General features: G+C 42.4%; 3 protein-coding genes across 3 annotated transcripts; 2 read left to right on the top strand and 1 right to left on the bottom strand.

Moving 5' to 3' along the window:
* The first annotated feature begins 30 nt into the window (after positions 1 to 30).
* Positions 31 to 8573, top strand: thsd1 (thrombospondin, type I, domain containing 1). Its single transcript, XM_080748938.1, has 8 exons — positions 31 to 63; positions 1757 to 1877; positions 2934 to 3316; positions 4042 to 4705; positions 4992 to 5153; positions 5496 to 5901; positions 6274 to 6850; positions 7446 to 8573. Exons 2-8 carry the CDS (start codon positions 1823 to 1825, stop codon positions 8100 to 8102), a joined length of 2904 nt encoding a protein of 967 aa, XP_080605064.1. The 5' UTR covers positions 31 to 63; positions 1757 to 1822; the 3' UTR covers positions 8103 to 8573.
* Positions 8574 to 10449: 1876 nt separating this feature from the next.
* fgl1b (fibrinogen like 1B) lies at positions 10450 to 14108 on the bottom strand (the record flags this gene model as incomplete). Its single annotated transcript, XM_080749292.1, has 8 exons — positions 10450 to 10630; positions 10905 to 10969; positions 11423 to 11548; positions 11924 to 12012; positions 13004 to 13101; positions 13212 to 13371; positions 13623 to 13866; positions 14046 to 14108. The coding sequence occupies 8 exons, from the start codon at positions 14106 to 14108 to the stop codon at positions 10450 to 10452; spliced, it is 1026 nt and encodes a 341-aa protein (XP_080605418.1).
* A 1239-nt stretch (positions 14109 to 15347) lies between these two features.
* On the top strand, positions 15348 to 25784 carry tpte (transmembrane phosphatase with tensin homology). The gene is made up of 19 exons (XM_080749107.1): positions 15348 to 15458; positions 17126 to 17253; positions 17532 to 17618; positions 17793 to 17840; positions 18114 to 18263; positions 20450 to 20569; positions 21044 to 21143; positions 21362 to 21425; positions 21555 to 21619; positions 21722 to 21782; positions 22601 to 22682; positions 22949 to 23037; positions 23217 to 23278; positions 23410 to 23490; positions 23838 to 23943; positions 24146 to 24243; positions 24388 to 24483; positions 24590 to 24660; positions 25116 to 25784. Exons 2-19 carry the CDS (start codon positions 17204 to 17206, stop codon positions 25219 to 25221), a joined length of 1536 nt encoding a protein of 511 aa, XP_080605233.1. The 5' UTR covers positions 15348 to 15458; positions 17126 to 17203; the 3' UTR covers positions 25222 to 25784.
* The last annotated feature ends 28 nt before the right edge of the window (positions 25785 to 25812 follow it).

Here is a 25812-nt window from a genome sequence, read left to right as displayed (position 1 = left end):
ATGGTGACAACAGTAGATGGGAAAGGTCGAGCGGAATAATGTTGCGCTGACACAGAGGAAAATGTAAGTAGACTGATTTTTTTCCCCCCAGCTTCGCAAAAGTAAGGCTAAAAGATAATTAGCTACCCCGGTAAGAAAGGGTGTCAACTGTTTAGTCTCTGCACTAGGAGTAGGGCAGATGTTTCCTGACAAAAGCAAGGGGGATAAACTTAATAGATTTAAGAAGACCTATGTCACTGACTGGGCAATGGCATGTACACATGTAATAACTTAGGCAATACACATGTCACCTTGTTGTATTGCATTAATGCATACACCCTCGCAGTGTAATGTTAATTGATGATTTTCTTATTAAACCCAGATGTTCTTAAACATCTGGGTTCTTTGCCAGCTGATTTTGGCTTTCTATAATCACCAAGAACATCATCGATTCTGACAGGATGGAAACATTGTAGGCTACTGTAACTTAATAAAGGTAATTGGTCCAATGTATTTGACTCATAGGTTGGATATCCCACCAGGCTATATGACTGGGTAACTCAATTATGAAGTTGTACAATTTGAACATTAAAATCATCTCTATATGCTCATAACTTTGAGTGGTATTAGAAATGGCAACATTTCATGGGAAAACAGTCCAACTTTCTACTACTTTGATTCATTTATGTGCACTTGCTTACTTGCTTCTGTGGTCAACTTTCTCTTGGTGCACAGTAGCCTACATATGTTCAGTGTTCTTTGGTAAATAACACTGAGAGTGTAATAATGACCCTTTACAGATGGACCCTTCAGGCTACGGATCCAATTGGATCAGTTACAGAGGAAAACACAGAGGATTTCACTGCGTGGGGTCCCAACTAAGGAAATCCACGAAACTCTATTAACACTGAACTTATTCAGGACATTTCAGTTCCTCCCTAGTCTTTTCCAGACTATAACCCGTCTTGAATTTGCTAATTAAATACTGGGAGAGCTGAATCATCCCGAGTGTGGTCCATGTTCATATAGAGCATTCTGATTCATTAACCTTCCAAAACAAAAAATGTGTCAGTCAGTGTGGAGACAGCGAGCTATACCCTTGAAGTTATTCCTGCAACATATTGTTTCTGACATGAGCAGTTGAGCACACAATGATGGAAAACATTTCCATTGTGTTTTGGCAACATCCTGAGCATTCAATGGTCATAAATTTTACTGATGGGTGGGTGGAAGACCTTCTGTTGTTGCACTTATGTGCACTTCTGAACCTACTGTATACAGTAGCAAAGACAAAGGCAGAAGAAGACACTGCTTGTGAAATACACAATTCCAGCTGTCCTGTGGCTTGTGCGGTATATAAAAGAATGCACACTTGGTTTCTTCTCACAGAGCTATTTGCCATGTAGCCAACATTGTGTCAAGACGGCCATTATAAAGGTCACAGGTCACATGCTCCTCCTCGCTGTATGTCACTTTAGACGAGTGTCAGCTATAGGGATGAGTGGTAATGACAATCAAATGTGCCTGTCCCATTAGGTCCCCAGCTAATGGGACTAAATATGTTAGCACAATACCAAAATCAGTGTAACCACATTAACCTATTTATGCTATTCAAAAATAACTCAACTGTTCCCTTATTGGGCCCCTTGGCCCAAACTCTTTTAAGACAGGGGTCTGTGGCAAATACATATCAATTTGGGGCTCATTGACATGTTTGAGAAGCACTGATTTAAGCTACTCATCATGATAACCTCACTGTGGGCTTGTTGATTCCCAGAGCTGTGGGACGGTGGATGAGGAGGGTCATGTGGTGTAGGAGAACTCCAGAGGCAACGCCATCGGGATGCCACAGGGTTCTGTCTCACTGCTGCCATTCCTCCTGTTACTCACAGGATATGGTGAGTGCAGACAAGTCACCTCCTTACATTACCTGAAATACACAGTGAGAGAGTGTGTGTGTGTGTGTGTGTGTGTGTGTGTGTGTGTGTGTGTGTGTGTTCCATAAAATTAGACAGAGTGATTCTACTGACTCAGATGACAGTAAAGTGACAATTTAAGGACCTTTAAGACCTTTTTAATACGGTACCTCAAAAAGAAGACCATTACTGCATCAAAAGTAATCACGAAACTATACTATAAAAACTGGTCAAACATTGGCAAGGCGTTGTGAGCTTGTACTAGATCCAAATATGTTTCTGTGGAACAGAAATTTGAATTCCTGAACTCGTACATTCCAAGTGCTTATCAGAGAGGGGGTCCTCAGTTCAAATATGATTATTTTGGGGGTCGCGGCCTGAAAAGGTTGAGAAGAGAACCACTGCTGCAATGTACTCTATGTGCATTAGCTTGACAGCTCTAAAATGACCCTCCCTAAATAAACTAAAGGTGTGGTGTTGATGACCTTGCTACTTAACAGAGCCAAAAAAAAGGGGGGATGGAGTAAAGTTGTACCTGTATCTAAAAACGGTAATAGCTGCACCTGCGTTAGGAACTCTTTCAAATGGGTGAGAAAAGTTCAGCTATAAATGGAAAGGGGGGGAGGGTTTAAATGGCGGGTCAGTTTCTTCCTGTGCCTACACCCTCCTTTGCTTTGTTAGGATGTGAGTAACACACAACAGTGTTTACTCTGAACAATGGTGTTTAAAGGAATGCACGACACTGCATTGATATAATCGTGTATGGGTCGCAGTACTTAAGAGAAACAGGAAAACAAATAGCCTTGATAGAATGGGTGTATACTGCCATATTTGAATGTTTTATCAAAGCAAACACGATCCTTAAAGCACAGAACAAACTCAGAGGATATCAAATGAGTAGATAAACGGTGGACCAATTTGTTCAAATTCTAACAGGTACATTGTTCATTCACCAGGTGTTTTGCACTACAACACTGAAACCATCCACTACCCTAAAATGTGTCTCATTGTGTGCCCTTCTCCCTTATGTCCATGCAGCCATGGCAGGGCTCAGCCTGTGGCCCTCCCTCCACGTTGCCCTCAGTAACGCCAGTGTGTTTGTGGACTACAGCACAGAGCGCAACGCCACAGACGTCCACAAAGTTGTCCTCTCTCTTGTCGACACGGAAACCAACACCACGCTGCTGACCAGAACCCTCCCTGACAACCAATCGGAAGGGAGGGTAGAGTTCAACTGCTCCTGCTTCCTGTATGCCGGAACATTCCGATTCCATCTGAGATGGGCAACCGCTCGTGCTAATGGGTCAGAGGACAGCGGCGCGGACACCGCCAGCTACTGGTGGAGTCCTGAACTGCAGGTGCAGTGGCCCACTTTCCACATAGCGGTGGAGAGGGCTGAGAACCACTCAGGATCTTTCCAAGTAAGAATGCATCACAGTGTTATTACCGCTTTGTGTATAAACCGCCATTTAAAAGGACGCAAATACAGTACGTTTCTTTCAAACGTCGATTTTGCGAATTAAACACCCGGGCTACTATTTGGAAATAATACAGTAGCCTATACATTACACCGTTACTATGAGGAACACTGTTGAATCGCAAAAGCATTGGATGTTTGCTTCTACTTATTGCAGACCATATACAATGCATTGAACTGAATGTCCTGCACTGTCCTGTGAACTGCTTTCCTGTGAACTGCTTTGGATGAAAATGTCATAGTTGTGCTGTTAAATGATAAATGATGAGAGGTTTGCAGTGAAGAGGTGCACAAAGAATTAAATAGGGCTGAAGTGATTAAAACCAGGAAAACTAAGTGTCATGCCATGAAACATATGCTCTGGCTCGGTTTCAGATATGGTTCTCAGAATCTAATTTGGGCCCTGCTCAGGAGATGGTACTAACTATTTCCACTTTTTAGTTGTATTTTTTATGACCCCCTTCAGGGTTGGTTCTGGTTTTGGAAACTTAAAAACAACACAGAACTTCACAGGTTCTGGACATTTTCAGGTTATGGAAGGTTCTGGGTTACCTTACGTAGTTGAAACAACTATCCAAAATACCAGACAATATCTCATATCATGATATGGATATAATTATCGATATTGCCCAGCCCTAACTCCATCCTTCTCCCTCCACCTCCCACCAGGTAGGGATATCCACTAATGAACACTTCCAGGGCTGCTCCTCCATCCTCAACACCGCCCTCTTCCTGGAAGTCAGCTACATGGAGTACAACCAGATCGGCAGGAACAGCATCGACAAGGTCCGTGTCCGCACGCGCCACCCGATCGCAGCCGTCCGATCTCAGAGCGTCCAGCTGCCCTGCGCCTTCCCGTTCACAGAGAAGGACTTCATACGAGTGGCTCTGCGGTCCCCACACACGACCCAGGAGGTGAAGAGCTCGGGGCCGCTCTACCTGTCCCGTATCTTCTCCTACAAGCTGCTGGTGGACAACGCCAACTCTTACAGGACTGGCTGTGAGGGGGCGATGACCGTCAAGCTGGTTACCCCGCCGTGCGCTCACGTCAATGGGAAAGTGTTGCTCTACCAGGACGGAGGGGTCGCAACGGGGGGCGCCGGTTTCTCCGGGACGGGGGCAGCGGGGGGCACCGCGTCGGCAGGGTTTGGCCCAGAGGAGCCCCCCTCTCCGCCGCTGGCTTTCAATTGGCTGACGCAGGGGGAAAACGAGACAGAGTTCAACTGCTCTGTGTTCTACCCAGGAAGGAATAAGTACTGCTTTCGCTTTGTGTTCAACTTTAGCCGCTCTCCCAGCCCAGCGCAGACCTGCCTGGTGGTTCATAGAAGCACAGGTGAGATTCAGCATCTTCGAGTGAGATCTCTATTTGAGCCTGGCCAATATATTGGACATTATTTGCCATCGGTATTAGCAATTATGAAACAGATCTGTTTTAGCAGGTTTTTGAAGGAATCAACCGACTGCTTTTCTCAATGCCGGTGTTAGACCATTCCACTGAATTGGAGCTATGACTACAAAGGCACTGTCGCTTTCAGTTATTGTGGGGGGTAGCTCTATAGGAAATAGGCAGTCGTTCAGTTATTAATCCTAAATTTGATTTGCTATTAATCTGACTACAGAGTCATGGGGCCCCTGGCTGCCCTGGAGTGTGTGCAGTGTGAGCTGTGGAGAGGGGGTGAGGGAGCGAGTCCGCGAGTGTCTGCTGCCCTCTGGTGTTGGAGGGCTGCAGTGCACGGGCATGGTGAAGGAGCAGTCTCTATGCTCACTGGAGGAATGTGCAGGTCAGTGGCGCAACTTTTCTTTACTGTCTTTTTGAGCAGTGCTAACCGCTCCTACATCTGGCTTTGTGTTTGTTTGTTTGTTTGTTTGTTTGTATGTATGTATGTATGTATGTATGTATGTATGTATGTATGTATGTATGCCCCACACTTGGCTCATTGGCCAAGCTTCGCTGGACGCTTAATGAAATTAACTCATAGAAAACACAGCTCACTTCACACTGGGTGTGATTTGTTTTCTCTAATCTATACAGATTTGATATGTGTGCCATCTTTTGCAATTAAAAAGTGAATTAGGCTATTATCTTGAAACTAAATCAGAGCCTTTTGTCTTCCTGCCCCAAGCTTTGCCCCAACCCTCCCCATCCCTGCCCCCCATGGCTGTCGGAGGTTCTCTGCTGGGAGGTAACCTGGTGGCAGTGATTGGGATCTCCCTGTGTCTGGCCGTGATTCTGGCCACCATCCTGGTCACAGTGTGGAGAAAGGTCTGCCAAACGCCACCATGCAGCTCCGTGCGGCGAGGATCCATGCATTCCCCCGGGGGACGCAAGCTTTCCGATGAGGCGTCCATCTGCGGGCACAGCCTCCAAAGGCCCAGTCTGTCAGACAGCCAGGGCCAACAGGGCGGGCTGGAGAAGGAGAGGCCCTCCCTTGGGTGTCAGCCTCTTACACAGCCTCTGGTTGTACCTCTGCCCCAGGATCCAGAGAGGCTTTCTCCCTCTGGGCAGAAACTGCTTCCACCTATCTTTGGGTTGGTATAGAATGTTGGTTCATTTTATACCCTGCATGGCAAGTTATGTTTATTGGTATTAGGGTTGGGATCCGGAACCCGGAGGAACTGGAATCGGTTCCATCACATTTGGAACGGTTTCTGGAACCGTTTTTTATCACTCTGTCAGAGCTGGTATGTGGACTTCACGTCTGCTATACAATTACAATCGTATCGTAATTACAACAATTACAAACGGAATCGTAAAAGTCCTAAAAGGATCCCAAACTTAATTGGTATATACCGCAAACACGCAGACATTTTCACTTTGACAACACAAACATCCAATCATGAGTTGTGTCTAAACGGCACATGGATGGGATGGTAACAGTGTTGTGGTAAACATCTCCCCAGGTACCGCCTGGCCCAGCAGCAGCTGAAGGAGATGAAGAAGCAAGGTCTAAAGGAGGCGACCCAGCTGTACCACGTCTCCTCCAGCCCCGTCAATGACACCCTGCTGGAGGCCTCGGCTTCCCCTGCCCACTCCCCTGCCCCGACCACCCCCATAGCCTTCTCTGCATCGGCGCTGTCCGCCAGCACCTCTGTCCCGCTGGACCTCCAGGAGGAGGCAAACCTCAGTGCCTTCCGTATCACAGCAGCGTTCCCCGAACCCAGGACCCTGATGGTGACGTCTAGGTCCACGCCGGACAGGTTGAGTCCCAGGGTGGAGCTTGTCCTAGGGCCCAATGTTCCCGGTCTTGGGCCCGTGGGGAGCTCAAAACGACATGAGCGCACGGCCGACTGGGTGGAAATGGTGGAGAGGAGCGGGTTGGGAGGACTTAAGGGAGGGAGAAGTGAGACGGGAGTTGGAAACTTCCATCAGAGGAATCAGAATTTCCGCCGAGCCTCTAGTTTTAGTGTCAATGACCCCAAACCTCAGCCACCGCCCTATGCCGCCTCCAGACAGTTTAGAGAGAGGAGCATGACCCAGGTTAGCTATTCAAATGTAAAGCGATAATGAACTGTTAAAGAACCTTGGGTTGTATGGCTACCACCTGGGCATGGTTTAAGTGTAAATATTGACGTGCATCTTCATCTGTTGCTTCTGTGATGGAGGAACCAGAAGTGGCATTGCATTCACTGTCATTTTAGACTGTGAAACACGTCTAAAAATCATTATTGCTCACGTTATTGGTGACCTTTGATTTCTGTTGTGCTAGAGAACTTCTATCAAGGGAGGTAATATAACATGAATACACCCATTTAATCTACCCTAAAATAAGTATCAGTATCCGTATTCCGACCGTATATTGTAGAATGAACTACACTTGTGTTTACTATGCTAAAAGTGTGATTTTGAGAGCTGTTTCACCATGCAATAACCCTCAATAACAGATCACAGAACCAACAGATAAAACTGCTCAATGTCAATATCCTGACTCATATCATGCCCAGGTAGTCTCTTACAGCCCAAGGTTCTACGAGTTCAACCAATCACCATACCTTTTCAGCATGTCTGTAAAAGCATCTTACTGAGGTCAAGAACCACTGCTGACGTACAAACGTGTTTACTGTGTCCTCTCCAGGTGGCTTCCCGGACCCTCCCAGAGGGAAGCTGTAGGGCCAAAGGAATCAGGGAGAATGCCCACTTCCCCTCCTACCCCATTCCAGAGCAGGGAGTGTCAGAGTGGCCCGGCACCAAATCCAGACCCAATGGAAATGACCTGCGGAGGCCCTGGGTGGATATGGCTGGCCCTCGTCTCAACAGCCAAGTCAAACACATGGGGACCAGCACAGCAGCCACCTCTGTGCCGGATCTGCACAATAAATCAATACTCAATGGAACTGGGGAGCGAGAAAGGCGGAAGAGTGGTGGAAACAGAGGTGGTGGTGATAGTGGTGGGGCCGTAGCAGGGGGGACCTCAGGGATTGGTGGCCCCCCTGGTGGGGACCGTCTCCTGGGTTTGGATCGCACAGAGCGGGCCGAGCAGAACTGGAGTCGCCGCGGCCCGTCTCCCATCCAAAGGAACATCCTGGCCCGTAAATTGAAGGAGGCTCAGTCCTGCGCTGCTGCCCCCGGCCACAAGGGGCGCCAGCGCAGCTCTACTGTCAGCATATCCTCCTCGGAGAAGAGGAAAGCTCGCTGCCACTCTATGGACTACAGCAGCAGCGGCGGCTCCCCCTATGGGCTGAGTGAGGCAGAGCAAAAGATGATGGATCTGGACCTTTCCTATAGTGGATGAGGAGGACCAGAAACAACGCTATTTAAATGTCCATGAATAAACATTATGAAAATGATTTGAGAAGGTCAAGCTGTTGGTAGTTCCAGTGTGTGGGGGAACATACTGTAAGTATCTTTCTTATGCTCTAAAACCTCAAGCCTATAGTTAGTACATAACACACAATGTACAGCACATGCACACACACATACTGTAAATCCTTGGAGATCATATATGGGATTGGGTTGGGATTTAGGGAGATCTAGCACTATGGGGAAGCACCCCAGGTGAAATGGTGATTTTGGCTCTGTATGTTGCTTTTGATAAATAATTAAAGTATAAATTCTATAGTTTCATAAAATAAATCCAAATGTCATTCAAACAAAAACCTATAATTTTTACATTTTTATACCTGATGTGCCAAGTAGGCTACATTTAGTTAAAAAGAAAACTTCTGGCAGTCTCAAAAGTAAAAGCATACTGTGTATGAAAAAACACTTTTTAAAGATATATGTTTTCTTTATTGGTAACCGTTTTTCTACTGTAACAATGAAAGCAACATTAAAACATTTAATACACCCTCTTTGCAGGACACATTTTAAAAGGTATCATTTTTATTAACCATTTTTTTATATCAGCAAATAAGAGTGTATAATGTAGTCAAACAGTGACAAGAATTCACAAAAAGCATCTCAGCACTAGGACACTGTCTTACCACCAACGCAATCACGTGGTTCATGTCTATCTTCATCAACACCCACTACTACCATACAGCCAGGCATGTGCACACATAGACATCAGCAGTAAAAAGAATAAATGCTCTGGAGCAACCTTTATTTTATTTACAGGTCAGGTTCATCAGGTCATGACCTGACTAAGATGTAGCAACTTCCAAACGTTTAAAAAAAGAAGAAGATCCAAATATCTGAGTTGCTCCAGTTCTTTTTGCCATTACAGTATGTGTCCTGCTCCTCCTCAGACGCACCGGACCAGTCTGAACCTGGCGTGAGGCCCGGTGAAACTCCCTTTGCACTATTAGAGTGGTGTTCGGAACTATAAGTTGCCTGATAGCAAGCGTTTACTTTACATTATTCTTGTTCTCTCCATCTCTGGGCACACCTAAAGCATTTAAAATCAACTAGTTTATAGCAGAAGTCTGGGTGTTGTAACAATCTCAGCTATGCATAAAGAAATGCCATAACAACAAAATAGGCTAAAGAAAGTATTTGGGAGAAATTATGTCACAGCGACATACTGATATGCCATATAGAGATAAGATAAATTGTTACTTATTACATTAAAGTTTTTGTACATTTTGAAACAAATGTGATTCTGGCCATGGTTTTGTTTATGACTTATATTGTCACCAAACAAGACGGATGTATTTGTTGGCCATAATATAGCTTTCACTGATAATATATTATTCAAGGTCTTGCACTTTGACACCAGGGGCCTATGTGGTGACACTAGAGTACATACATTGCAGAATGATTTATTGTCAAGTTAGAATTGTCATTACATATCATCGCTGTCGGGTGGAAACCTTACGTCCAAAACGGTTACCTTTCAGGGCATGGAAAAGAGAAACTGTGTTTATTTTGTCACAAGCTCTACTTTTCATTTGTTTATATATTCCTCAAACCCACATGCACACTTAACTACTTTCACTTACAAACTAACCACTAGCAAAAATACCCTATCTACAGGCTCAACAAATCGCGATATGGTGTGTTTTGAGCTTGTAGAGTGGCTATTTCCGATAGCTTTAGCATGACACTGTTTATTTTATCAGATTTCTGTCCAACAGCGATGATGTTGAAGGAAAGACCATTATTGTGGAGTGTGCTCTTTCCTGTGTTGCAGGGAGAACCTGTGTCATTATGATACTTACTGACACACTGTTCAGAGAATGTATAGTACAGTTTGAATGTATAGTAGTTTAAACTTTAGGAGGTGAAATCATCCGTCCACTTTTTACAACAAGGTGTTGGAATCCCCCTGGAGGTTCCATTCTACATAGCATTATTGAGCTACACAGTTTCCAATTGTGATTGTATTTCAAATAAACACTAAACATCAGGGGGCATTGTTAACGAGATGCTTTTTGTTTTATTGTTCCATCCATATATCATACTACCACGTTATAATTCATGTCCATACAATTAAATGCAATATACAAAAGAATATATATATTTTTTATATTATCTTACGTAGGTTTTATTTAGTGATGCAAACAAGGGGTAAATAAATGAAAATAAAATCAAACATACACAGCATAGCATGTAATGTCCTCATTCCTCTGATTTGTAATAATGCACTATGCTTCATATTGTAAGGGCTCACACTCAGCGTGAGATCTATAAGACTATTTTCAGTCATCTCCTGCTCCACTTCCCATGCTGTCTAAGAACACCAGGGGGCGCACCTTCATGGTGGTGTGTCTGAGGGAATACCAAAGGCCCTTCCAGGTCCCCCATACCACCCCATTATCCAACTGGCCCTTGTACGCTCCACCACGGTAGAACTTCCCATTGAGGTTTGCATTGTGACATCTGGAGGTAGAAGGGAACACACAGTGAGCAAGGCATTCATATATAAGAACTGTTGCACAGTATCTGATTCATAGCAAAGAATTCCATGATACATCTAATTCCAAAAAGGTGCACAGCAGGATAGACAATCACATGCATGAGCATGTTTCCAATAGGTAAATTGCATAATGGAGAAACAATAACTTGGATGACGCAGTTTTTTCAAAGATATCAGACAGATAACACTGCCTCCATCAGATGACATTTCCAATGTGCTTGATTATAAGTATCTCACCTGTTAAACCACCAGCCAGCCTTATTCTCCTGGGCACAGCTTCCCTGGATGTAGCGGTCATTATCCTGTTAATTAACATCATTATAGTCATAACTACATCACCATTAACAGAACCACGGGCTCACTAAAAGTCTTTGTTACTGATTCCACAATGCCACTCAGTGCCAGTGCCAGGGGATATTTCCTATTAGCCCAATTCACGGCCCGCCCACTAAGCATCCCACGGGTGCTGAAGTCACATTTTGAAGGGGTAAATCCTACCATAGCCTATGGAGTTAGCACAGAAATCGCAAATTTAATGCAATTTCAGAATAGTAAAGTATAAAATACGGCTAGCATGATCAAGAACACAAGATACTAAACGGCACAAAGCACTATAATTTACTTTACTGTTAGAAATAATGATTTGTTGGCTTTAAGTCCAGTATAGTTTCCCCTTCTAAATTGAAGTCAGCACCCGGGGAAAACTGAGAAACGGAAGTAGGTGGGCGGGCCGTGAATAAGGCTAATTCACAAACCTGGTCCCTGGTGCTGAACTGCATGCCACTAAGGCACCCGGACCACTGGTCCACCATGCCAGCTCCTCCGGTCAGAGCATCCCCTGCTCGGCCACTGTACTGCCCATACTGGAGACGGTATTTATCCTGGAAGTTACAAAAGCAAACAGTGGTGGAGATTGAAACTTGGGAGGCCATGAGACATCTGCCATTTGAAAGGAAATTACACTGCTTATAGTTAAGTCGTATTACTACAGATATACAACTGGATATTGTGCAAAGTTTAAACACTTGCTAAGCTGAATACATACAACATTGATACACATTTTGTAATGAACACCTTCTCCTTTCATTTTCTCATATATTTATGTGACTCAAGGCCATGATCTGGAGCACAAACAGATCATACAATAATAACAAAACAACAGCACACAGCATGGTTAAAGTACAACAAATGAAAGCCATTCTTCAAAAAGGCATAACATTTCCAAATAACTTTCTACTTCAAACAATGTGTCTTACCTCCTCATCAGTGATCCTGAAGTCCTCGTAAAAAGCATGATTTCTCTCACCATTCCAGTCCATCAGTTCTATCTTCACAAGGTTATTACCTTCAAAAACAAAAGGAAAACAGAATGCCAGACAGACACAGTAAGTTCTCTAACCTGGTGGATGGTACAGTATTGTGATCAGATAAAATTAACACAGTTCCACTCACCATTCAAGAGGATTGAGAGAAGTAATGGTTTTCATGTATGTTATTAATTATATAACAAACGGGTCAATCTGGCAAGCCGTTCGTCAAAGTAAGGGGGACGCCCACTCTGTCTGTCTCCCGACTCTGAGGCTGTCTCGAGAGATTACAAACGGGTTGACACTAAGGTCTCAGAGACACTTGCCCATCGGCAAGTCCAGGTCACGTTTTAATTGACCAAAGGTCATGCCCCCTAGCCCGAAAAGTAAACTGTTATAAATTATAAAACGTTACGTAAAATTTGAAATAAATTCTTTTTCTGGGTTTTTGTGATAAAGAATGTCATATTGTTTTATGCCAAATACCTACATAGCTTTGACTATGGATTCACACTTATATTACACTTAATATGTTTAAGTGTAGCAACAGTGAAAACAGCACGTTATAGGTAAAATGTGCTGTTATTTTACATTCCACAGACCGGAAGACATAGCGCTCTGGCCACGTTCAGGTGTTTATTCAATTAAAAGTTTTCCACATGGTTCTAAGTTAGATGCATACTGTACATTGTTCCTGGCCTGCTGTGAAATAATCCAGCTCAGTCAAGGTGGGCCTTTGTTGAAAACTCTTAGCCAAGAAGTTGAGAACTATTGATCTAACCTGTTGTATATAACTGTGACAAGACCTGGATGTAATGCATTTGATGTGTAACAACATACAGTCTCTGCCAGGAGAGTTAAAACAGTTTAGTACACCTCGTCATGACACAGGACATGATAAATCCCACCCATCTAGTACTCTGAGGACATTAAAAGAAACAAATAATTAAGCTGAAGGAGAAGAAGTGAGAGCTCTATGAAATTCCTGGGAAGTAATGAATATTTGTGTTGAATGTATGTGAATCCAACCTTCAGAGAGCAGAGTGTGAATATGTTCGTTCCCCAGCCAGAACTCATCGTTCCACAGTTTGAAATCACCAAATCCATCTCTGTAGTCCACCCAGTCCCTAAAATTAGAAGAAAGAGTTATGTCCCTAGCAGCAGGGGGTTGTTGTCAGTCCAGATGAAGACATGGGACCTCACTTTGCAGTGTTGAGACTGAGAGTGATTGATGTACCTGTTGAAGTCGACTCTACCGTGGCGTCGTTTCTGAAACACAGTCCAGCCTCCGCCATCCTCCATGTCACAGTAAACCAAAAATGGCTCACGGTTCGCTCTGGGCCTGATCCTGTAGAAACCACTCGGTGGTCTCCCTCTGTCATACAGCTCAGAACAATCTAGAAAGATTTTATTTTAAAAGTATAGACTGAAAAAGATAGACAGATAATTGCGATTATAGGACTAGGGCCCTATCTTGCATTTTAAAATAGTGAAAATAGCATTATGAACCATTTCTAAATGCTTTTCAAAATAGTATAAAATGCCTAAACAGTAAACAGTTTAGGCATAAGGGGTGAGGCGATGTGCAAGATAGGGCTCTTAGTGTGCATATTCAAAGAGAGTGGAAATGTCACTCTGACATTCTCACCTTTGTCATAGACAACTATGTTTCCTGCAGGTGGAACAGTCACCAGGCCAGACTTGTCCTCACCAGTGACATTGCTGGCTGGGCCAGAATCTTGGCTTGAGCCTGAGTCCGGGTCATCGCCAAGTCGAAGAGGGAGGAAGTATTTGTGTGTTTGCAGATGTTCAATCTGCCATGACCCAATCAGGAGTTTGTTTTCCAGTTTATGAATGCTGCGTTTAATATCTGCAAGGTCACATTCAAGGTCCTTGAATAAAAAGGTATAAGATATAAGATATAATAAGGTTAACAGATTAACCGTTTATCAGTTATTAGTTAGTACATCAATGTACATTTTACAAAAAGGGTAACATACAAAAAAATACATGTTAAAACAAAGATATGTATAAAATCAGATGCTTCATTAGGTCTACAATCTCCACATACCGAAGGCTGTAGGGGCGTAGAGGCAGTTGAGCACACAAGTGCAAGCAGAAACAGTACTGACATGACGGTTATGAATCAGTCTCTTGTGTAATATCAGTCTGAAAATTATGAAAAATATATTTAAAAAGTATGTTATAATGAATCAAATAAACTATTGACAACTATTGAAAGGAGAAAAAAAGGCAAATACATTCTCACGCCTACCTTGATTTCTTAAGTCTTCTTTCTCTGTTTCTCCAGGTGTTTCTGTCACAGTGTGTTCTTATTGTCAGTATTATTTATAGGTTGGGCAGGTTCTGCATGCATGGTCCACGTTAAACCCAGTCAGTTGACCTCATCGCACGCTGAACTCAGATCAGTTTTTAGGAGCTCATCCCATACCAAGCTTGATGACTGTGGGAGGGGTAACATTGTCCCAGATCTGCCCATACACTTGTGTCTAGTGTGCACTGTGCAGAGGTGTTTAGCAGTGCACCCAGTGCCATACACTCCATTCCTTTCATACCAGGAGGAGTTGGCTATTGATAGGAAGGAAACATAAGTAGACTTTTTCTTATTGCATCTTTCATAGCATCTAGGCCATTGGCTCTCAAATTGGGGTCCGGGGATAGAAATGTCATTAAATCTGTAGCCTGATGCATGTCAAACTGGGGGTCCTTGAAATCAAAATGGTTGTGAATCACTGCTAGAGCCGTAAAAATCTTCTCTTGTGGGGGTCCCTGGCATATCTTTTCAAATGGGGGTCCATGAGCTAATAAATGTCAACTTGGGGGTCCTTGACGCGTTATTTGGAATCATGAAAAGGTTTGAGAATGAGAACCACTGATTTTAGGCTATGTGTAGCACTGTAGCCTACATATGGATGGAGGCAACCCCCATCATAGGCAGCAGATTTAGGGAATGCAGATGTTATTGAAACCAGATGTGGTCACGAACGAGAATGGCTTTTTGGTGGAATATTTACAATGATTTTTGCCGAGACACTGTAGAAACATAAGGGGTCGTTCTCTCCGTCTGTGTGTGCAAGTAGATGTGATAGTGAAAGTGCATGGCTTAAAATAAAAATAACTTATGTGGGGTGGGGGCTAGTGAATCACTTGTGAGAGGAAATGGGCAGAGCTTTTTTTTTTTTATTATTGAGCTTCAGGAAGTAAGAGAAACCGCTACGTTTGCAGATTGAGGAGAGAATGGATGGAAGGGCTATTGTCAACCTTTGAACCGCGTTCCTCTTGTCTTCGCAACAAGTCACAAGACAGTTTTCCTCGTAGAAAGAATAATAGTCTCACATCACGGATGTCAACCCTGCGACGACGGCGGTACGAGGCGGAGTGGGAAGAGTTTCTGGAGCTTGTTTTAGGCTTCCATCATCGGGATGAGCAAAACACATTTTCCACATTAAGAGCAGAAACGAGGGTAGGTACCTTTTCGTCCCAGATGCATGAGCCGAAACTTTATAATGGTTTGTTTGTTTGTACTGGTGAATCTGGATCGTCCCTTGACTTTCTATGCTAGTTATTCACCTCTTTCTTATAGTTGTTTGTAGCGTCAGCACTCAGTCCCCTGTCTGCTTTGTTCACCCGCTGCTTGCAGACGTGCGGATTTCTTTCTTGTTGACAGCGTCACATCAAATCTGATTGCGTCAATCATTAATTAACGACACCTGCCAATGCCATGCAAACTTGATGAATGCATGATTGAGAATCAAATAGCGTGTGTGCGCGTGCGCATCATATGCATGTACCGGTATGCAAGGAATATCTACAAGGAACAGACAACACCCGGAAGTTGGCACGCCGGGTGGCCACTTTTGGGTGGCGGAAGTGACGAAGTGCTCATAGACGCTAATGTTAATTTTGGGTGGCCAAAGTGTCATGGCGGCGTCCCATGGAGCCTGAAATGACGAAAATGACGTTGGTGTCCGTTCCTTCTTTGATCTTCCTTGCCGGTATGTGGGTGTGTGTGTCCCACTACAACAAAAATGTAGGCTATTTAAAAAAAAAACTAAAAAACTAAGCGGAAACATTTATCTGTTCCCTCTAAGGGGAATAGGGAAATAATTTCATGGACAACATTTTTATTAAAGTTGTTGGCCTATTTGTAAATTATTCAGTATGTGTGTGTGTGTGTGTGTGTGTGTGTGTGTGTGTGTGTGTGTGTGTGTGTGTGAGATCAATATGTCCATATATGTCCATGTACATGGAGATATGTGTCTGTGGCATTTTTTTATACACATTATAAATAAATAATGTTCTTATTTTGATTTTAAGACTATGGCCCACTAGTGCTGCTCAAAGTTGGTTTTATTATTTATTGTAAGGGGCCCCATCTCTAACCAATGGACGTGGTTCCATTTGTAGTGCACTTACAGACCTGTTAATGTTCATTCAGGGCTAGCTCTTTATGGGGTCTTTTCCACCAGCAAAAAAACGGTTCCAGAACCAGTGCCGGTTCAACTTTCTTAGAACCTTGGTTCGTTTATGCGAACCGGCTTGCGTTTCCACCAGATTGAAGCATGATTGAACCAGAGGAACCAAGGATTTTGTGGTTCCCGTTCGGAAACCAACTTTTATGGTTCGGAACCAACTCCGGTTCTAGGTGGAAAAGCTCGCCTCTGGTTCATCCCATAGGCGGGAGAAATAACCAGAACCGGTTCTTTGCCGGTGGGGCCTTTTCCACCGGCAAAGAAGCCAAGCCACCCAATGAGGGTCCAGCATTCTTGGTGACGTCACTATCAACAAGTGCAACCTGAAATAAATAACAAAGCACACTCTGCTGGTGCATAAGGCCATACGTGGCTACGAGTGCACAAGGTGCAAGTTGGCACCTCGACAGAGTGCAGTCTATTTGTCCACTCATTTTGTATGTCGGTGGTAAACATTTTATTTATACAAAAATGTCCACCACAAGCCAGCATGCAGCGATGACCCCTGGTGTGTGTGTGTGTGTGTGTGTGTGTGTGTGTGTGTGTGTGTGTGTGTGTGTGTGTGTGTGTGTGTCCTGATGAAGTCATATAGCAATCACTTGTTCTCCTCCTGACCATAATGCCACCAACAGTCTATTAATAAAGCTTATTTTCACAGGTGGTTGTTATTATTAAATTTGGAGAAGAGCATTTGAGACCACAGTGAGGATCGAAAGGAGCAAAATACACAGAAAACATGTCCTCTGTGCATTTCAGTCCTGGCTCAGATTCCACCGATGTTAATGGGTAAGTAAACAGAGCAAATATTACCAGCACAAGGCCAACCTTTACTCTGTGTGTGGCTTTATAGTGTAATAAATTTAGAATGTTGTTTCCCAGTATCATAAAATAACTGCATCTGTCACTGTTCTGTTGTTACTGTATCTTTCTGTCTATTGGTCCATTTCTTCACTCCCAGAGTTACATTAACAGTCCAGATTTTGTGGCTCTAACAATCCACTTGTCTGTATTGTATCTATCAGTCTAGCATCTGATTTACTTGTCTTTTTAATTAATTTCTATAGCATAACAAAGATTGACAAGATGGAGGATGCTACAGTGGAGATTGAAGATGGGAAGGATAAGAGTGTGGAACCGGACACTCTGTACCAGTAAGTTCATTAATTTTGTTCATTAATTTTGATCTGGTGAGCTCACGTTTATGCTCAGCTCAATGATATTTATTCTACATAACAACTACTCACCTTTTTTGTCTGTCTGTCTGTCTGTCTGTCTGTCTGTCTGTCTGTCTGTCTGTCTGTCTGGCTCTCTCCTCCTGCCTGTAGTAACAGCCGAAAGAAGATAGCACCTTTTGTTATGTCCTTCGGATTTCGGTGAGTGAGGAAAAAGTGCACTGTGTCTGTCTTTATTTGGGGTATCTCTTCTTCATAGTAGTATTGGGTAAATATTGATGATTACTGATGATAATTATCATGCAAGTTAAATATTCAGCATGACTTGGTGTATAATGATGATGTCTTTGTTGCTCAAAGACACTTCTGATGATGATGATGAGGATTTTGATGATGATGATGATGATGATGATGATGATGATAGTGATAGTCAAAATACTGATAGGGCTGACCTGTGTATTTTTGTTTGTGCAGTATATTTGGTTTGGTGCTGATCATAGTGGACATCCTGCTGGTGATTGTAGACCTGTCAGTACCAGCCAGCAGAAACACACTAGAGCCTGTGTCCCTCACCATCTCATTCTTCTTCCTTATCGACGTGCTCCTACGTATCTATGTCGAAGGGTGAGTAAAACATTTATTTAATTTTACATGTCCCTTTATAATGTATTTTAATGCTCTCAATGCTTCATGTTTTGTGTAAAGCACTTGGAAATGCCTTTTTGAAATGTGCTTTACAAGAGAGAGAGAATTTGAACGGTTGAAGTTGATGGGCTGTAAACATTCCCAGATGAGCCTTTGTCAGCAACAAGACAGCTTCAAATGCTGATTAGCCTTTAAACAGGACGTTATGCACAGGAAGTTAGACAGGAAATGTGTGCCATGCAATAGGGTGTTCCTCTGGGAACAAACGTGACAGTTATTTGGAACGGAATGTTGCTTTTTACAAAACCACAGTATATCTGTGCCTACCCTTTAGAGAAACTGTATTATAATATAATGTGGTCTTTTTTTTAAATGCGGTTATTATTTACGTACGTATATTCACTAAATGTCAGTTACTTTTATACATTTAGTGGTAGCACACATTATTTGAACATTGAGCTGGACTCTGGAGTTTATCTTTTTGCTTTCATAGTTTTATAATTATATTTTAAGTCACATGCATTGGAATCCCTGTTACAACAATGTGTAACAGGGTATTGTGTATGTGTATTTTGTTTTAACCAAGTATGCTCGAATGGCTACAAGGTGCACATACAAACTGAGATACCAGACCTACAGAGTTTCTCAACCTTAGTTCATTATGTACAGTAAAAGCTCCACCTATGGTTATAGAGAGGCATTGATGTTGAAATGTCATCTGTTGCCAACATCTCCATGTCTGACCACTTCTGTGTTTTTCCCTACATTGATGTACCGCTACTTCTACTGAGCACATAGTAAACTAGAAGCAGTGCTCTTCCGAGCACAGGTCTCCACCAGGCCGTGCGTCCTGGTGGTGCTACTGTATAATAGGCCAATGTAAAAAGGGTGGCATATGTTCTTCACCTTAGATCTTTCATGGCAATCGGACGCTGCATGCATGATTTCAAGCATTGTTTTCCAAAAATGTGTTTTGCTAAAGTCTACCTGCTGGTGGCGCTATAACAGGACAATGTTAAAAAGGTAGCATTTGTTCCTTGACCTAGTGGGAATATGTGTGGCAAATGTGACGGTAATCGCAAGCTGCGTTGATGATTTGAGGCATTTTGTTCAAAAACGGAGCAATCCTGCAAACTTTGGAAGCTAATATTAGCCAATCAGGATGGAATATGAAATATCAGACGGATCGGACTTGATCACATAACTATAGAGATACTGTGTACCGATTTGCATGATTTTTGGATAAAATCTCAAGGAGTAATATCCAAAAATGTGTTTTACATAAGTCGGCCCAAAGGTGGCGCTATAAAAGGCTGATGTGAAAAATGCAGGGCAAAGGTTTATCCTTAGCCTCTAGGGAGTGCGCTTACAAAGTTTGAAACTGATCGGTGGAGTTATAGGTAAAACCACAAATCGGGCTGTTATAGCGCCACCATGAGGCTGATTAAAAAAAAATTAAGTGGCATTTCTTCCTCGGCCTAGTGGGAACGTGTGTGCGCGATTTCATGATAATTGCACTTTGCGTTTGTGATTTGAGGCATTTTGTTCAAAACGGCTCAATCCCACAAACTTTGGAAGCCAATCTTAGCCAATCAGGATGGAATATGCAAAATCGGACAGATCCGTGTCGATCACATGACTGTCGAGATATTGCCTACCGATTTGTAGGATTTTTGGACAAAATCTGTAAGAGTAGTGCACAGAAATGTGTTTAGCAAACATCGGCCACTAGTTGGCGCTAGAAAAGGCCCATTTGAAAAGTTTAGGGCAGAGGTTCTAGATTGGCATCCAGGGAATGTGTGTGCTCACTTTGGCAGCGACCGGACCAACGGCGACTGAGATTTGGCGCTCACAAACTGCGAGGACGCACGCACGGACGGACGCACGGACGGACGGACGCACGCACGGACGGACACACGGACGGAGGGGAAAACATACTCTCCCTCAGCCTTCGGCTGGTGGAGACAATAAGCACCATCTAGGTGCTGTTGCAGCCTGTACATTCTCAGCGTTGTCACATTAAACCTTTCCAGAGTTATACTTTGTCGTGCGACAGTGTTACGTGCCGAATATAGCTCACAATACATGGTGTTTTGACTTGTTTTGAGCTGCTCTCCTTTTGTATGAGAAAGTCTATATAAATAAAGATTAATATTGTGTTTCAGGTTTAAAGTGTACTTCAAGTCCACGCTGAACATCATGGATGCCTGCATTGTGGTCATCACTCTGGTGGTCACAATGATCTACACCTTGTTTGACATGTCGGATGTCAGTCACATCCCCAGGTAAAGACAGTTTCATTACACTTTAGTTGACATGTCAGCTTCCAGTCACATCATCAGATACATCACTCTTTAGTTACTGATAATGAACCTCTATTCTACTTTTCATACATAGAAATGCAGCTCAAGTTGCTATACCGTATAGCAAAAGGAAGATTTAAAAGTACTGGTAGATTAGAAACAACAGTGTCAAAGTGCTGAACGATAGAGTCAGTGCAAATAGCAGAGGAGCAGTCAGTACATTAAAATAAAAACAAAGATGTAATTGCCATATGGCTCAACTATGCATGGCTCTAGGTTGCCTATGTTTGGAATTTAGCGTACATTCTTACTTACACCAAATGCAACCATAGAACAAGCCTATGCGTAAACGCACAGATAATAAAGTTGAGTTTGAAATGGAAAATGCCATATCTCCTAATGCTAAGAATGAGAGCAAAAGCCCACTCACAAAAATGGGCATTGTTCATTCTCCAGGGTGGTGAACTTCCTGCGCTTTCTGAGGATCCTCATCTTGGTGAGGCTCTTCAGACTGGCATCTCAGAAGAAAGAACTTGAGAAAGTCACCAGGAGGATGGTAAGGTCATTGCCGTGGAAACATAAGCTATTGTGAATCCACAGTAAAGTAAAAAAACGAATAGTTCTTGTAAAACGTTATATTTGAATGTGTATTTTCTCCATTTGTTTCCTAACTATGAATAATTTATTTGGGGACCACCTTTTTTTTTATATTTCTTTTGGCTTTTTCTGCCTTTACTTGAACCAGTGGATTATTGAGACTTTGTTTCCTGACAGGTGTCTGAAAATAAGCGCCGCTATCAGAAGGACGGCTTTGATTTGGACCTGACCTACGTCACAGGTAATATAAATAATACATGCACTGTTTTGAATGACAAAACATAAATGTATCATGTACATGCATGTGAGAATTTATACAAGAATATATTGATTATGTATTTAAATAGCACTGTCTTTGTTTTCTCTCCAGACCGTGTCATCGCAATGTCTTTCCCGTCTTCGGGGAAGCAGTCTTTCTATAGGAATCCCATTCGGGTAAGAGGTTACTATATCATTTAGATGCTTGATTGATTGATTGAATACTTTAATAAAAACATCAGCGTAGGGGTTTTGAAAATCTGCTCTTTCTCCCACTAGGAGGTGGCCAGGTTCCTAGACACTAAACACCAGGACCACTATAAAGTTTACAACCTCTGCAGTAAGTTGGCAAGTTCGAAACAGTTTCCTGAATGCTTTACAGTATGTTCTACCGTATATGTATGTGCTTGATTTATGTGATCTATGTGTCTGTTTTATGGAATATATTTTTTACATGTGCTTTCTAATGTTTTATTGTGTACTGATTACTGAATGAACATCAACCTGCCCAAGGGCAGCAGATGGGAATTAGCCTTTTGGTTAGTCTGGCATTGTTTACATCACTTGTTCCCAAACATTGGGTCGAGAGACTCGTGACCCATTTGTGGGTCACAGACACATTTGTATGGGTCCCTTAATTATATATTTTTTAATTCTTTTACATTTAGTTTTTAATTATTATTTCAAAACATTTTCAAAAAAAACATTCCCCAAAAAGCTAAGATTTCCATGATTCTTCTAAGTAATTTCATTAATAAATAATATAAATCTAATAAATTCCATAAATTAGAAAACAAATGTTTAAGAAGGGGCAAACATATAATTTCTCTTTTGGGTCTTGAGCTAAAAAGTTTGGGAACCACTGGTTACACTTACATCATAAAATAGTGATGTTGTGTATTGTACCTGGCTTCTAAATGTTGAACATTTGATCATTAAATGGATTGGGTGACTTGGGTCCTTGTAAAATATATAAAAGATTCTAGAAAATGTAATATTTATCATTATATCATTAAACATTTCTCCCCCAAAATGTACACATAACACAGTAAAATCATCAGTGGTAATTTTTCCATTTATAACTGAGTGTGCAAAATGTGTACACTGCAGTTACATTAATTTGTGTGCTTTACTAGAATTCATTTTTTTCTTTCCCAGGTGAGAAAGGTTATGACCCCAAGTTCTTCCACTACAGGGTGGAGAGAGTGTTCATTGATGACCACAACGTACCCTCCCTGGAGTGAGTAGCACTCTGTGATTATGCTCTTCCCCCCCCTATGGGGCATAAGGCTTCGATAATGTCCCTCCACCTATTGTTGTCTTTGGCAGCCAGTTGTTTGATTGATTGATTTTATTTGGTGCCATAAAAAAATAGCACAGAGCACATTCCAACATACAGTTGATGCATCACCGAGGATGAAAACACAAGAAAGTCTGACGGATTTCTGACTGCATTTTGACTGTAATTTCTCTTTCTGGGTGCGTGCGTGTGACAACCTGTCTCAGGGACATGCTGAAATACACAGTAAACGTGAGGGAATGGATGGCTGCAGATCCAAAGAATATCATTGCCATTCACTGCAAAGGAGGAAAAGGTAAGAGATCAAAGCATTACATAAAAGTTGAATCATCGAGTTGTTTGAACCCTCAACACCAGAGATGGGAAAACTTTGAAATTAAGTGAAATAAAAAAAGGTTCCTGTGCATTTCAGTCTCAGTCTGCCCTCTAGTGGCTAAATCCCTAATTGATAATGCTGCTGCTCTCTCCCCTCAGGACGCACAGGGACAATGATCTGCACATGGCTTATTGATAGTGACCAGTCTGAGAGTGCACAGGTAGGACTTCTTTTTAATTTATGCTCCTTTATATTTGTAAAGGAGCAGTGTTAAGTATACAGTATATCCATCCCTAATGGACAATGGAATGGTTCAAATTAATCGCTCAAATGTTCAAATTTGTCCCCCAGGACAGTCTTGAATATTTTGGAGAGAGGAGAACGGATAAGAGTCAGAGCTCAAAGTTTCAGGGAGTGGAGACCCCCTCTCAGGTATGGATGAGGAGAACTTAACTGTCGACTTTCAGCTTTTATATTGATCAAGAAATTCAAATATTTTTTACAGCCAACTTCATGCATGTCTCTGAAACAGTGTGAATAAAGAGAACATTCTCATTATTTTTGACGAGACTAATGTAGACAGAGAAACACCAGGCCATTTTTTATGAAATATAAGTCAAATTAAACATTTAAGTTCTATCATACATATTTCAGTTGTATGCAAATGGATTATAATATATCGTTTGTCTTAAGTAACTTGCTGCGGTCTGAGCAAACTATTATGCCTAACCCGCCACAAGATGGGGATGTAACTTTGCTGTGTGTGATTCTAACCACAGAGCAGGTACGTTGGCTACTATGAGATCATGAAGACAAAGTTTAACAGGCAGCTACCTCCCCCTCAGAACCTTAAGGTCAAGAGCATCCGCATCCACTCCATAGCAGGTACTGTAATAACAAGACTAAGATCCCTGCTAGCTATAATAACTACAAATAAATGTATTTGTAAAGCACTTTACATTCGTCACAATCTCAAAAGACATAAATGTGTGTGTCAGGTTTCATGCGATGGTCTGTGAAATGCACTTTTTCACACTTTATTGAGCTGAATATTTCTGTTTGTTTGCTATTTTTAATTGTTGCTCAGGTGTGGGCAGAGGTGACGGCAGTGATCTGAAGGTGAAGATAATAGTAAGGAAAGAGCTGGTGTTTCAGGGTGTGTGTGCCAAGCAGGACAACTGCACAGTAGGTCTCCCTCTCTCTCTCTCTCTCACACACACACACACACACACACACACACACACACACACACACACACACACACACACACACACACACACACCCCGCAGGTGTGAATTTATTGATAGTTTTTGATTGTTTGTTTTCCAGGTGTTTCCTGATGTGGGAAGCAATGCTGTGGTGATCAGCCTTCAGAACGGGCCAGTTGTACAGGGAGACGTGAAAGTCATGTTTGAGTCGAGTGCAGTGAGTCCTCTTCGCTTTTACTTTACATTTTAGAAAAGTATGTTCACCTTTTACAGAAGACTGTAGCTCTAATGTGATGTGTATTGTATCATTTAATCATCCCCAGGGTTTACCAAAAGGATATGAAGACTGTCCGTTCTACTTCTGGTTCAACACGTCCTTCATAGAAGACAACAAGTATGCGCCTCATGATACCAGCTCATGCACAAACAGCTATTTAGCTATAAAGAGCGACTTTGATGATTTGAACCTGAATCGCAGATTATGACATAACACTTCCCCGGCATTTACGATTTACGTAATCTGGTGGAGTTTTCCAACCAGCTGAGTTTTCCTCCAACCTACATAAGTAAGCCTTGCCAAGCCATGAGGCCCATGGGGCAGGAGCCTATCTCCTGTTTCTGTAGCGTAAGACAGATTGATGTACACCCCCTGGACATGACGCTAGTTTGTCGCAGAAATTTACCACAATCTTCATTGCAAGATTCTGGTTAAAAACCATCAAACTCAGCTTTAAAGTTCTGCACCTGTCATCCTCCTGATGTTATTTCCGTTACAGATCGAGCGAGGTTTTCACATTTTATTGATAATGGTAAACGCTGTGCTTATTGTTCTCCCTCTGTTCTCCACAGGCTCTTCCTCCCCAGAGAAGAACTGGACAACCCCCACAAAGCCAAGACTTGGGACCTCTACAAGGAGGACTTTGGTGTCACAATGTTCTTCTCAGAACCTGAATAAACAATAAGAGATGGTCACTCAAGAGGCGTATCTTCATAAGTTACCATGCCATCAGTCTTTTCTGGGTGAAACACAGCCGTCCAAAATGAATAAAAATGTTGTTAGCAGCAAGTTAGAAATACAACGTCAAGGTGCAAATAGAAACCCACTCATTCTCAGCTGTTTTAACGTGTTACATCTTTGAAGTGTGCTTTTTAATTACGGACATAAGTGGTGACACCTTTTTATACGTACTAGGATATTCTGAAAACATTTGAATACGAGTCGGAATCTCTTCAACCGTGGTGAAAGCATAATAATGAACATGGAGCTGTTTTCAGATTCATGCTGCTATTGACAAAACATAACTGTCTGCAGCCATCATTCCTTTCTTGAGTCTCCAACTGCTCTGAAGCAACCACTACCAGGAAGAGGACCATTATGAATTAAGGGTACTGTTCTACTAAATATATTATACTGTGCTGTGACACATTATTACATTGTACTGAGAAACGGAAAGTTCAATATCTTTTTAGAAGAGATTCAAGGCTGAGGTTTCGACTGGACGGCAACAGTGGGGCCAGCCCTGGAAATGCAAATGTCACTGACTGA

Source organism: Nannobrachium achirus, assembly GCF_963921795.1.
Source record: "Nannobrachium achirus genome assembly, chromosome: 19".
Lineage (NCBI taxonomy): Eukaryota > Metazoa > Chordata > Actinopteri > Myctophiformes > Myctophidae > Nannobrachium > Nannobrachium achirus.
The sequence above is the reverse complement of the archived record's forward strand: the minus strand, read 5'-3'. Positions and strand labels throughout refer to the sequence as shown.